Raw genomic sequence first — 13,090 nt, 5'->3', positions numbered from 1 at the left:
TGGAGCGCTGCAGCAGCCACCAGCCTGCAGTCAGCAAGCGCCGGGGTGTGCTGAAGTGCAGGGTTTCCCTCAGTTCCTCTCCATTTTGACCTCACACCGGTCCAAACAGGCGTCTGAGCTCAGCCCAGGACCTGACAAAAAGCCTCAAACTCAGACTAAGGCCTGGCCCGTGCAGGCAGGGGCTTCCTGGGGAATTTGGGGGAAGGGATTTAGACAGCTGTGTTGACAGCGCAGACAATAGGGAGCTGATTCAGGCTGAGGGGGGCTACGTGAACAGCAGCACGAAGCTGAAATAAAGCAACAGTGAAGAGGAGTGAAGGGGGGAGAAAGCCGAAGTGCTCCTGGTTTGGCAGCAGCCGCAGCCGCGTGTCCCAGGAGGTGCCTGGCTGGCACCAGCCTCCCCTGCATCCCAGGGAGAGCTTTATACTCTTAAATCCCCTCTGCCAGGGGTGCAGGGTCCTTCTGGGGCAGGGAGTTAGAGTGTGAACGTTAATCCAGAGGATTACAAAGGCAGTGCTTTTGTGAAGCACTGCAGCTAGAAGAAGATGAGGTTATCTTCTTTAGGGAGGCCTGCAGAGCTGATGTTTAACCACGGTGTTATTTTTATTTGACTCACTAACACGACAGTAGCTAGTGATGCCTGCAGCTCTCTGCAGTCCAACGCCTCCTCTTCCAAACAGAGGAGAGACTGTGCACTGCTGGCAACTCCTGTGATTTTTATCACAACTTTTATGCTTTGGGGAATATATCCTCAAATCCCAGCTCCTTGAAACAAGGGAATTGTAGCTTTCATTTATAAACAAAGTATGCTCCTAGCCCGCAAGGTTGTGGATGAAAGATTTGAAAACATGAAACTAGAGCAACCTAAATGCTAAAAAACTGGGAGGTGAATAAAGAGATCCTCAAGTTTGCTGGCTAATAATAAAAAAAAAGTTGGGAAAAGATAAAGTTGGCAAACAACTTCTTGGGAAATGGGGCAGGGTTAGGGCTGACTCCTGGCTTTTTGGTACTTGGGGTTGCGAATATGCCTTTGAACTTAACAGCCATTCATAAATTCTTACATAACAACAGCAGCCACAATGCACTGGAGCTCTGGAAATGCTGACATGAGGAAAGTGGTGGGAAAAGATTATTTTAGCAACCTATGACAACTCGCCTTGAAGCATTAATCTTTAAAGATGGAAGTCCTGGAGCCTCAACAGCCCATATCCCCTTAGAAAGGAACGTCTTTTTGCTCCAGGATCTCATTTTGCATTGTAGTAAACCTCTTGTTGGTAAAGAGGAATTCAAAGGCCCCACAAGATCATAGGAAGGCATCGAATGAGGTTGAATACATGTCCTGGTCCCTTGCATTTCAGGAAAACGATTCTTCTTCATTTCAGTGGGTGGTCTTTGCTGAAAGCCTCCAGGAACAAATAGGAGCAGATGTGAAATTCAAAAACCTAAGCACCACTCTGCTTTACACCGTCTGCATCTTCAGGCATGTTCACACAATCACAAGCAATCAAGGTAGCACAGTGGTGCTAGTTACTGCGTATCAGCTGACCCACACCAACTCCCGGAGCGCCCGCAGCCCCTGCTCCTTCTGAGCTAGCACCCACTCACTCAGACCACCAGCACAGTGGTTTAAGCAAACACAGTTTGCTTCCCACTTTGCTTGGCTGACAAGAAGTAATTCATGGAATTGAGTTCATGGCATTCCTTGCCATGGTGTGAACATGCCCTTAGCGTGCAGAGAGAGAGAGGCTCCTAGGGGGAACGTACCCAAATGGTTCTTTCACTTCAGGATTTTTGTCTCATTTCACTGAGCTGGTGCAGCCCAGTGCTTTCTCTCACTGTGTGCATTTGGTGCTGTTTTAAATGGGTACTTAGCTAACCTTAAGGCTCCAGCAGCTCTCCAACAGGCTCTCACCACTGATTTTGGGATCAGACGCCATAGAGCGGGTTTGGGAAGTGTCATGCCCATGGATGAACAGCAGCATCTTGTGAATCAGCATCTGCTTCTGCAGGAAGAGAGAAGCAGAGGAGCAGGTCATACGCAGTCTACAGACGTGCAGTCACAGGGACATCAGCCTGCTGGTGGGAAATACCCACGAACACAGTCCTTCTGATTTATTTCAGACCTCTTGGGTCCATTTCATACTCAGCCTGCCATCAACTGCACAAGCCCCTGCTGGGTCTCCATGCACCCCTGCAGCAGTTGGGCTTCCTTCCATGCCTGGAGCAGGAGGGAATGTCTGGTGGCAGCTCTCTACCTGCCTCACTAACATGCCCCTTGCCCCCACCCTCACCCCAGGCTGGGCTAATTTGTGAGAGAAAAAGGAAGGAGAAGGCTTCTGGGATCATTTACAGCATCCTGGCTGCCTGGCTGATCTGTTGGCAGACTAATATCTAGCATATCCTGCCTAATTGAATTAAGCTTTCCCGATTGCAGTCAGATGGAAACAGGCTTGGGAGTAGCCCACTCGGAGCGGTGCTGGTCCCCATTAGCATCAGGACAGAGCTGGGTTGCTCTTCCCGTTGGTCTCATTGGTTCTTTCTCTGCAGCTGAATCTGCTATGAGGTCTGCCTTGTTCCCAGAGACTGCACTCCACAGCAGGGTCACCTCATGGAACACCAGTACCACTGCCCACCTGTGTCTCGCTGCACCCAGTGACTCGGCAAGCTCACCACTGCTGCTTGTACCTACAGATAGAGCAGTAACAGTGACCTGGGTAGATAAGGAGGGGAGAAACTGAACTTGGGCTACACCAAAACAGTATTACTTGGGATTGTTATGTTGGCCAAGTATGTCTGATTGCCAGCTGTTCAGCGCTAAAGTCCCTGTGAGGCGGCACAGGTCTTGCTCATGCACAACACGCACATGCTGCTCTCCAACATGCCCACGTCCTGGGAGCTGGGAGCTGGGACCTCTGCAGAGTGCTGACAGCACAGATGCGAAACTGGTTTTAACATCATTTTTCCTAGTTCCCCACCACAGATGCACGAAACACCGTGTGGCTACACCCCCTGAGCTCAAGGTGAAAGTTTGCTGCCAAGAACACGTTGCTATCTGCCAAAGATAAACTAGCTGCAATGAAAACACAGCCCAGCTGGAGAAGAAACCCACAAACAAAACAAGCTTCCTGTGTCCTCTAAAGACACTGAGACTCTGTTTAAGGAAGGTGGGACTAATACGTCCTCAAACAAAGCTCAGGAATAACGGGGGGACAGCTTATAAACAGGAACCTTTGTTTCTAAGGTACAGGGAAGAAATCAGACTGGGAACACTGCCTCTGGATCCAGGGCTGTGCTGCTGGTACTCACTGACTTACCTTGAGGAATATTGGCCAAGACTCTGCCTGGCAATTATTTAAACATTTAGTAGGCTGGAGTCAGCGTGCCCTGTACAGCTTTCTAGTTCACAAAAAGCTTTTGGACATGCTCACTCATTCAGATCTGACCCAGTTAATTAAAAATTGACGTACGCGCCCATTTCAGTATAAAAAGCTACTTCAGGTAACTAAAAGCTGGTTCCAGCAGTCAGCAGTTTAATCAGAATAAGCCCAATGTGAACTGAAAGGGAAGAGCTCACTGGCTTTAATCACCATGGTTATCTGATCAGATATCTTACCCTACATTAGGCTGATGCAATTGTGTGCTGACATTCCCTAAGAAAACCATCTTCACCCAGTGGCCCCTGCCCATTCTCAAGCTCCTGGGATGCTGGGCAGGGTCCTCCTGAAGCTCACGTTGAGCAATAAAAGAGGACAGCTGGGAAGGAAGAGATGCCTCTACCTCTGCTTCTTTCACATCAGCATCTGTGGAGTCACTATGAATGTAACAGGTTAGTGCAGGACAGTGGGTTTCATAAACATTGGGGCCAGATTGCCAGCAAAGAGGAGGTGTGACATGCCAGGGCAGGTGGAGCGTGTTGCTGTCCCCCAGGTCAATAAAAGCAGCTCAGGCCCTGGAACAAGAAGGCTGATCCTTATTGACATTTCTTTTGTGCAAGGGAAAAGGGCATTTTTCATTTCACTGCTCCACTACCCAGTTCCACTAAGATGTTGTAGGAAGAATCCTTGTCCAGTCCCCCTCCTCTCCACAACAGGGGGAACTTTTCCTCCCAGAATACGTACCACATGCTCCCATGGCTTCACTCTGGCATTGCATCAGGGAAGCCAAGCACACGAGGAGTACTCAACATATTGACACAGATAAGTGGAGATTGGCGGAGTCGGATATAGAAAAGCAAGCAAAGGCAAACCTGTTCTCTCAGGCTGCCCTTGCTACCACCTGCACAAACACGGCAGAGTCCCAGGCTGCATCAGCACTGGAAAGCAGGTGGAAGGCGGCCACGACGCCGACGTGCTGCAGCAAGCTGCCCATCAGCCTGGCCCTGCTTCCATCAGGGCAGCACATCCACCCACCAAGGCCCACAGCATCCTGATCCAGAGCAGGCAGCACCATCCCCAGCTCCCCACACTCCCCCTGCCCTCCCTCCCCATCAGGTTTGCAGGGAGGGCCCCTGTTTTTGGACAGCCTTGACAAAATCTGGACCAGAAACTCATGTTTTGAACACCACAGTTTGGATTTTATTTTGTTACTAATATATGATGCCAAGTTAACACAAAATGTATTTGCTTGATTTCTAGAGCGAGAGATTCATAGCTGCGATGAGATGGTATCAAAATCACATGTACAAAGGTTTCAGTACATCCAGGACAGAAGAACTGAAACCATTTGTGCTTAAAATACATTGCATGTGTGCCTCAGCTGCAAAACAGCTACTTGAAAGATGCTAAAAGGCTGATTTCATGAACTGGGGAGTCAGAAAACCCCAAGTGCCAGTCTTTTTGCCCGTGACCCATTTCCCTGGCCATTCAGGGGGGCAGGCAGACCCATTTCCCTCCCTCAGTGGGTGGGAGGCACGGCTCGTGCTGTTATGGTGCCCCATGCCCTGCCTTGCACATGGACGGGACGTGGCAATATCTCAGTTTTCTTCTGAGTGAATTTGTCAAAGCTGGTGGTGAAGTCTCCCCTCGGCTTTTATCCTCATTGTGTTCTTTAAATATTTAGTACAAGCCAGTCTTTGCATTACCCTGACTGAGGCAGTGTTTCTTCCCAGGTGCTCTGGTTGCTGGCGATGGAGGTTAGCCAGGGAGAAGGCCAGAGAGCAGGAAAGGTCTCCATGGAGCTGTGAGGGCACTAGGGAGGACAATATGCTGGAAAGAAGAAAAATCAGCAAAGGGAGGACGCGAGGGAAACAGGGTAACAAGGCAAAGAGGAGGACTTGGGTTGAGATGAGGTGGAGAAGGTTCTTGGCTGGGGACGATTTTGTATGGTGCTTTCAGAAGGATGAGAAGCCAACCTGGATGAGACAGAAAACCCAGTGGCGACAGACAGCTCGCCCGGTTCATTTGGAAACAAGAAGGGAAGTGAGGACATAGGTATAGAGGGAGAGGAGTAGGTAATAGCAATTAATAGTAATTACAGAGCGAACCGCTGAGATGTGTTCACTCCAACTTCAGCACCAGGCGCAGCAATCACTCGCACTCTGTGCAGCAGGAGCTACCTGGTAAGAAGCACAACTAGGAATTACTTTTAAAGCAAACATTTTGGCCTCCCACTTCCTCCTTATCCCCCATTCCCAAATATCTTTTCTTTCATTTTGACTTTCAATACGTCCCCTGGGAAGCTAGAAGCATGTTGTTGTTGTTGTTGGGATGACTGCCCACCGATGTATATGCTTTATAATTCTCTTTATTAAAATCTTTCTTTTTAAGAAACACAAATTGAAACACTTTGCAATCAGTTACACAGATCAGTTAATATCGGTGACGGTTCCTACATAATTAAATAAGTACTAACAAATTCCAACTGTTTACAAGCCAAAACTTAAATTAACAAGATTATATAAGCTCAATAAATAGTACATCTGGTCCAGTTCAAGTATAATTCTACAAAACACAGCCTTAATCCTTAGAGAATAGAAAAACCCTGAATATAACCAGCCTAACACTAATTTAGTGTTAAAGCCAATATGAAACTTCGTCTAATCTTACGGGGCAAATGTTTAATTCTTTTATTTTTTACTTCAAAGAAACTAAGTTGCAGATTGACATGAAAGACTATTTGAGATCAATACAGATTTCACAAAGATAAAAATCACAGTCCCTACTAAAAAAGTGCAATCTTTGGTTGAAATTATTTGTATATATTAAGGAAGCTGCTTTTTAAATATCAATATTTGTTTGGCTAGACCTGAGCCTGCTTTATGTTATATATATATAAATATATTTATCTGTATTAATAAACAGTGTGGATTATAGTAATGATGAATTATGCCAACTAAAGACAGTCAAGATTTTCAATATAATAAACCAAAAGAAACAACACATTTTTACACAAGCTGAGAAAGGTAAGTGGATGCCTACAGTGGCCTTCTTCCTCAGCAGAATAGGTAGTAGAGAGAAGTTGGGGAGTGCCTGTCAGCATTGCATGAGGGCCTGTTGGAGAGGGAAGGAGATTCTCTCTTGAGTTCTCAAAGGGCATCAGGCTGAAAACTGATCATAGGGATCATTAGGAGCTAGTTGAGACTCGGGATTGCTTTTAACTGCTTTGAAGTGTTGGCTTTTAGGGGGAGAAGGGACCTTCTCAGAAGGGGAATCGCCCATTTGGCCGTACCTGGGATTTTGCAGATCGCGGTCGCATCAGGTCAGAGCCCAAAGGGATGGGGTGTCCAAACCACCTCTGCAAATGTCTGGGTCTGATCACGTCTGCGGGGCTGGGCACTGCACCTGCAGCACTCACCTGAGTCATCTACCGCCAGAAGAGGAAACCACACAGGGCAGAGATGCCATCTGTAGCCTCCTCCTTCACAGCAAGCAGGGACCTGTCCCCATGACCCAAACAAGGTGTCTGGAGCACCCAGCACAGTTCCTGGTGAGAGTCCGTCAAAACTCCAGCTTTTGGAGCCTTGGATGGAGACTGAAACTTAAGCCCTTGGCCACGGTGTCCTTCAGTCCCCCACTCTCTCAGAAGGGATTTTGTGTGTCTAATGCAACTGGCCAGGAAGAAAAACAAAAAGGAGATTAAACACGCAAGCTGTGAATAATGGGAGTGAATCTGGTTCAGAACCAGAGGAGGGGGGGAAGTAGTTTGAATCATCTCCCATAAATCCAAAAATAAGCCCCTGGGTAAACACTCATTTTAATTATTCTGCCGCTGCCAGTCAAAATCTCATGGTTACCTACTGCTCTCCCTGCCTGCCTGTATCCACCTGTTGTCTGTTTTTGGAAAGCCTGATTTAAAGCTCTTTGGCCTGGGAAAGTCTTTGTTGTGGATTTGTGCCGTGCCTATAATAAAGGCAGTGGACCTGTAGCTCCTACTGCAATCCAAATAAAGAATAATAACAGCGATACTTTTCTCATTTGAGGTTACCTGGGGATAAAGTTGCTGGAGGCATATGACTTTGATATACAGTCAGCTATGTCTCACATCCAATTAAGTGTAACCACATGGTCTAACAAGCTCCCATTAGGCCGGTGAGAGCCCTAGTTTGATAGCAGGGTTAACTTCAAAGATTTGATGCTTGCATTTGTAGTGATTTCCTTCCCTTGTGCTCAGATTGTGCTGAAGGGCATGAAGGGAACTTCATATGCAGATGATACACGACCAGCTTGAGAACTGTGCTTTAGAAGACAATTGCACAATCTTTACTACCATTTTCGTAATCTTACAGTTTGCAATAAAAGCTCTTGCCCTAACATCCCTGTGCTCAAATTTCACTGCAATCTGAAAAACAAACAGTCAAAGAAAAACCCAGCCCTTGAAGGAAAAATGCCTGGTCTGCAATATTGTTATTATTTTTCCATAGGGAAAAGCAACCAAAAAAAAAGCTGGTTTAAATGACAGGTGGACCCAAGTCTTAGCATACTTCAAGTCTGGACAAAGGGGGATTTAGGCTGTAATGTTTTTCATTTCCCTTTGTCTTTTGGATAGGCCACGTCTGAATCTGGGATGCAAAGAATCCCTCATCTTGCGAGAAGCAGGAATTCCAAGTATGAAATCTGAACCCACCTCTGGTAAAACGGAGTGGAAAGCACAGGCCTTGAATTGGAACAGGGCTTCAGGCAACACCACCAGGCACCTCTGAGACACACTGCCTGGCTACAGGGTACTTCAGAGAAGGAGCATGGCTGCTGGCACGAGACATAATGGAACGGATACTTTGGTGGAAGCAGTTTTTGGCACTTCAGCCACTTTTGTGACTCCCATTCGTAGGGACAGCTAGAACCTTCTGGGAATCTACTTCCTCTGCGTAACATCTAAGCAGGATATCCAGGACCAGCAGTTTTTACAGAACATACTGTGATGAATATTAGAGTCAGGCAAAGAATGGAAATACATCTGCAAATCCCCATCTGCCTAGATTGCGTGAGGCATTTTATAAAAGCCTAACTACTCCAGGATCAATTCTGGCAGTGGTGCACATACATATTCACTTTACTACACAAAGCCTATTGAAATGAACCAGAAACTTGTACGATGCATTTCAAAGGGACTTTGCAAAATACTAAGCAACAACTGTGCAGAAACAATAGCTCATAATAATGCCAGAGCTGCTGGTGCATCCTGTGTTCTCAGTGCAGCACTCTGTGAGCCATCAGTTGTTGTATTCACCTTAAAAAATTCAGGGAAATAAAATACAAAAACAATATTAAAAGTCTGGCATCTTTCCAGGAAAACCAGGAAAAATTCAACATTGCCAAGCTGAGGAAAAGCAAGCTTGAAAGAGAAGAGAAAGACCCCAAAAGCGAGGATCTTGAATAAAATGTCTAAAAGAGACATGGTCCAAACGTGTGGCACTTAAAAAAAGCCTCTCGTGAGAGTTTCAAGTCTGTAAGACTCAAAGTTGGCACCCTTTAGAATTATCAAAAAGACTTCCAGACACAACGGTACCTGGAGAACATCCTGATCACACCATCACAGAATCACAGAACTGTAGGGGTTGGAAGGGACCTCGAGAGGTCATCAGGTCCAACCCCATGGAAGATGCTGGAAGCCAGAGCAGGCTGGCTGCCAGCACGTGCATTCGAATGGCTCTCGCTGGTCTGGGTTCAGGCTGTAAGGTCCCTGGGACAGACTGTGGCTCCCTCTGCGTCCGTACAACACAGGCAGCGTACGTGAGTGCTTCATGACACACACATCCTATCACTTCACCAAGCTCCAAGACACAGGGAGGTGGATGGATGCTGATGGGGTTTATATTATGCCATCTACTGACTAGTTTTAGCACAATGGCTTTAGATGTCCTATGCAAATCCTACTTCTCGCTGGGGCAATGAGTGAAATGGATGAAGATACTTTAAGCAACATTAAAGCCTATTTATAGTCACATCTCCTTTCCTTCCAGCGTCCACTGGAGGATGCTGAGTGCTTCTAAATACTCTGCCTGACCTGATGTGTCACATCAGAATTAAAACTTTAAGAATCCCTGAGAATTCTGATTTAATCTAGGAAACCACTCCCAGCACACAGAGTGTGAGAAAGAATTGCTCCACTTCTTACAGATATGCCAGCATTGCTTCACCGTGGGAAACAGTTTCAGGCATTTTGGTTTTTAATGGCACTCTGGGCATAGATGCATGGAACATGCTCTTTATTTCCCCTCCTCTGTACAGTGCAAATTGACAGTTATATCATAGAAATAAAATAAAATAAAATAAAAAAGTAGTATCAGCATTCACTCATTACAGCTCTTCCAGTTCATCCCCATCATAGCTTCTTCTTTGCAAAGTGAGGAACGATGCCGGTGTCATCCTGAGGCAGGTGGCTGCCTTCTTCCTTCATTTTCAGGCTCTCTTCAGCAAGCTGGGACAGATACTTCTGCAATCACATCAAAAAACAAAGCATCATTGCAAAAACTGAATATATTCAACGTGGGATGCTTTACACCTTGCAAAACTCTTGTGCTCTCTCAGCATCTTGACAGGGAAGAAAACACACAGAAACCTCATTTTGGTGAAAATACAAGCCAGGAAATATAGTTGTGTCCAGCAAAGTACCTTACTACATGGAGAGGCTCAGGAGTTCATTCATCTCCTCTGTCTCACAGGGGGAACTCGTGACAGAACCAGGAGGACTGTGAGACCCATCACTCTGTGTAACCAGACCTTGCCTTTTCTCTGTGAAAACTTTCTACTCCCATATTTTTTAGGGCAGGAACAAACTCCACTGAGTCAACTGAATTACAGTGGTGTAAGACTGGTGTATCAGAAAATAGAAGCAGTTTCTGAGTCACAATCTAAAGCATATATGTTATATTTTTAGCAAGTCCAGTTCAGAGATATACTTTCTGGAAAAGAACATTTGTTTTTAAGGGAATAATCAAATTCTGTATAATAATTAACACAATTCAGCAGTCTGGCTAGAGAATTCACATTTATTTTGTTTCTCTAAGATAAAGTCTTTTGGTGCTTTGAAAATACAATTTAAAAATACAGCCATGGCCAGTGAGGCTTTCAGCCTTCTGGCAGTGCTTTTAGTTGGCAGAGCTGCACAAAAAGGGACAAAGAAGCGGTGTGGCTTTGAAAGTGGTGCTAGAAGTATTTATTCAAGGTTAACAGACCTAGAAATGGATGGAAAGAAACTTCTCTGGTAGCAGCCAGCCTAGAGAGATGCATGGTAAATTCCCACATAATAATGTAGAGATACTCCTATTAACAACTTATACCACATGCAAGAATAAGAGACCTGCACATTATTAGGATCATAAGATTCTCTTTTCTAGCTGATGTTCATTCTGATTTGTTTTGAAAAGACCATCTCACATCACAATTTTACCTCTTTGCAGCATTTCCCCAGAATACAGGTTACTCTCTGACATCCATGGAGATGAGGTGAAATGAGAAATAGATGTGAAAAAACTAAGGGATCTGTTAGCACTGCTGAGTTGTGTCACATAAATACAAGTTTTGGATGCAAGAGGTCTCTCTGAAAGGGACTCAGTAATGGCAAGGAATGGGCATACCTGTGACAAAACGATAACTGCACCTTTGTTACTCTGGGGATAGAGATTTGGCTGTGGAAATTACACAACTCAGTCTCGATCCATGGGTACAAAATTCCATGTGGCAGAAAGCCAGAGCAAATGTTATGGTAGTATATATAGATATAGGGTCCATAAAGGCTGGGAGAAGTGATCTGTACATCATGAACTGTAATAAATCACCAACGCTTGCCATTGCATCAGATAACCCACACATTTTTGGTTTTTAATGATTACCCACCAAAATAAGGCCAACATTTATCTACCACCTTTACCTGACGGCGTCAGCTGATGTGAGTACCACGAACACCAGTTTCAAAGTTCACAGACCAGTTCAAATTAATTTATAGCAAAGTGGTGGTCAAGGAAAAACTATTTTTTCACTTAAATACAAGTTTTGATGAATACTGCATAAAGCCAGTGGAAAACAGGATAAAATGCTGCACTAAGTTGCCAAGGTAGCTCACACCAGATGAATCTGACAGCTTTTTGTGGTAGTGGTGGGAGGGATGGCCAAATGAGGGATTTTTTGGACATGGAAAATGCAGTGGATCTGTAAATATAAATACCACCTGGGAAAATAATTTATTAAGCTGGAGAGAATGGGAAATTACAAGAAGTCTGCAAGGCTAACAAAGAAACAGTTGATTTTTTTTCCAATGATTGGTGTTCTTCAAGGGGCACCTACTCAGATGAAGTTGACTGTTTTACTTCAAGACAAAACCATCATCATCTAAGCAAGGCTTTTGGAAGAAAACTGGTAAACAAGCTGTTTAGTTTTGCATTCAAATCCAAACACTGAAGGTATATTTTGGATGTGGGTCCGAGGAGATCACATGAAAGATGACAAGTAACAAATCAACTAAAGTGAGAGCATTTGGGATGATGTCCTTGTTACTGGGCCATGGTATTTGTCATGTAGGCAAGACAACAGAAAGTCCCATAGCTTCACCTACAGCAACCATTAGAGCTTGTAGTTCTTATGCTGGTGGATACACTCAGTAAATTGCATCATCACAGGAGAAGACTGACATTTCTGGCAGAGTACGTAAATAAGCATTACTGCAACTAAAAGGGCTCTAGTACAGAACAAGTGTTTAAAATTTGCAGTCTCCTCTTGAGCAGGCAGGAGCTGGATGAGGTATTTACTTCCTCCATCTAGCAAGATAAGAGGTACGGCTCGGCAGAACAGTCTGTTTTCATTACCATATTCGTCAGATTTAATTTTAACAGCTTTTGTGGTCTTTGTTCTTTTATCTCAAGTCAGTGTCAGATATCTACCACAGTGCTCATGGGAAATGGCTTATCAGGGAGAAAAAGAGGGGTTTTTTCACTGACTCTGTTTTAGTTGAACTTTTTTTTTCCCCTATGACTTTAATGAAGCAACTTAGAAAATGGAACCAATGGGAGCAGTTGCTAGGGGCAGGGGCTGGAGTTGCAATCTCTGTTTTAGCAAAAGTTACTTTGGGACAGACTCCCATGGGGGACACAGCCTGTACTGAGTGGTGCCACCTTTAGTGAATCCCTCTGGGTTATATTTTTTTTGTATGAAACAAAACCAGGCACACAAACTGGGCAGCCGCTTCTCAAGCTTACGCTTGGAGGATCCACTACCAGCAAGTGTTGCAGCTCTGCAGGCAGAGGTTTTGAACCTGAGGCCCCTGTATGATTACAGCAATGTAACTTCAGGAAAGTCAAAAAGAAAACTCTGCCAGAGAAATGATTTGACTTTGTCACTAGAAAAGCCAGTGCCTGGTAGTCAGCTCGAGAAAGGTGGCTACTACTTCAAAAGAAACAGAGCTCCAGCATTTACTATAGGCAGAAGGAAGGAACAGAGAAAGAAGGAATAGAATCATAAAATCACAGAATATGTTAGGTTGGAATGGACCTTTAAAGGTCATCTAGTCCAACCCCCTGCAGTAAGCAGAGATATCTTTACTAGATCGGGATGCTCAGAGCCCCATCAAGCCTGACCTTGAATATCTTCAGGGATGGAGCATCCACTCCGTCTCTGGGGAACCCGTTCCAGAGATCCGCCACCCTCATTATTGAAGATTT

General features: G+C 45.1%; 1 protein-coding gene across 2 annotated transcripts in view; it reads right to left on the bottom strand.

The window, feature by feature from the left end:
* Window positions 1–9,527: 9,527 nt before the first annotated feature.
* RBM20 (RNA binding motif protein 20) overlaps window positions 9,528–13,090 on the bottom strand; it is a gene marked incomplete at its 5' end in the record, with an annotated part of 104,510 nt that continues 100,947 nt past the window's right edge. For both annotated transcript variants that reach the window (XM_084264479.1, XM_084264480.1), the window contains one exon: window positions 9,528–9,870. In XM_084264479.1, coding sequence (XP_084120605.1) covers window positions 9,760–9,870 — 111 coding nt within the window. In that variant the 3' untranslated portion in view covers window positions 9,528–9,759. The remainder of the gene's footprint in view (window positions 9,871–13,090) is intronic.

This window comes from Gallinula chloropus (genome assembly GCF_964237585.1).
Source record: "Gallinula chloropus genome assembly, chromosome: 5".
NCBI classification, from domain to species: domain Eukaryota; kingdom Metazoa; phylum Chordata; class Aves; order Gruiformes; family Rallidae; genus Gallinula; species Gallinula chloropus.
Note: the sequence above shows the minus strand (reverse complement) of the source record. Positions and strands in the feature narration are given on the sequence as shown.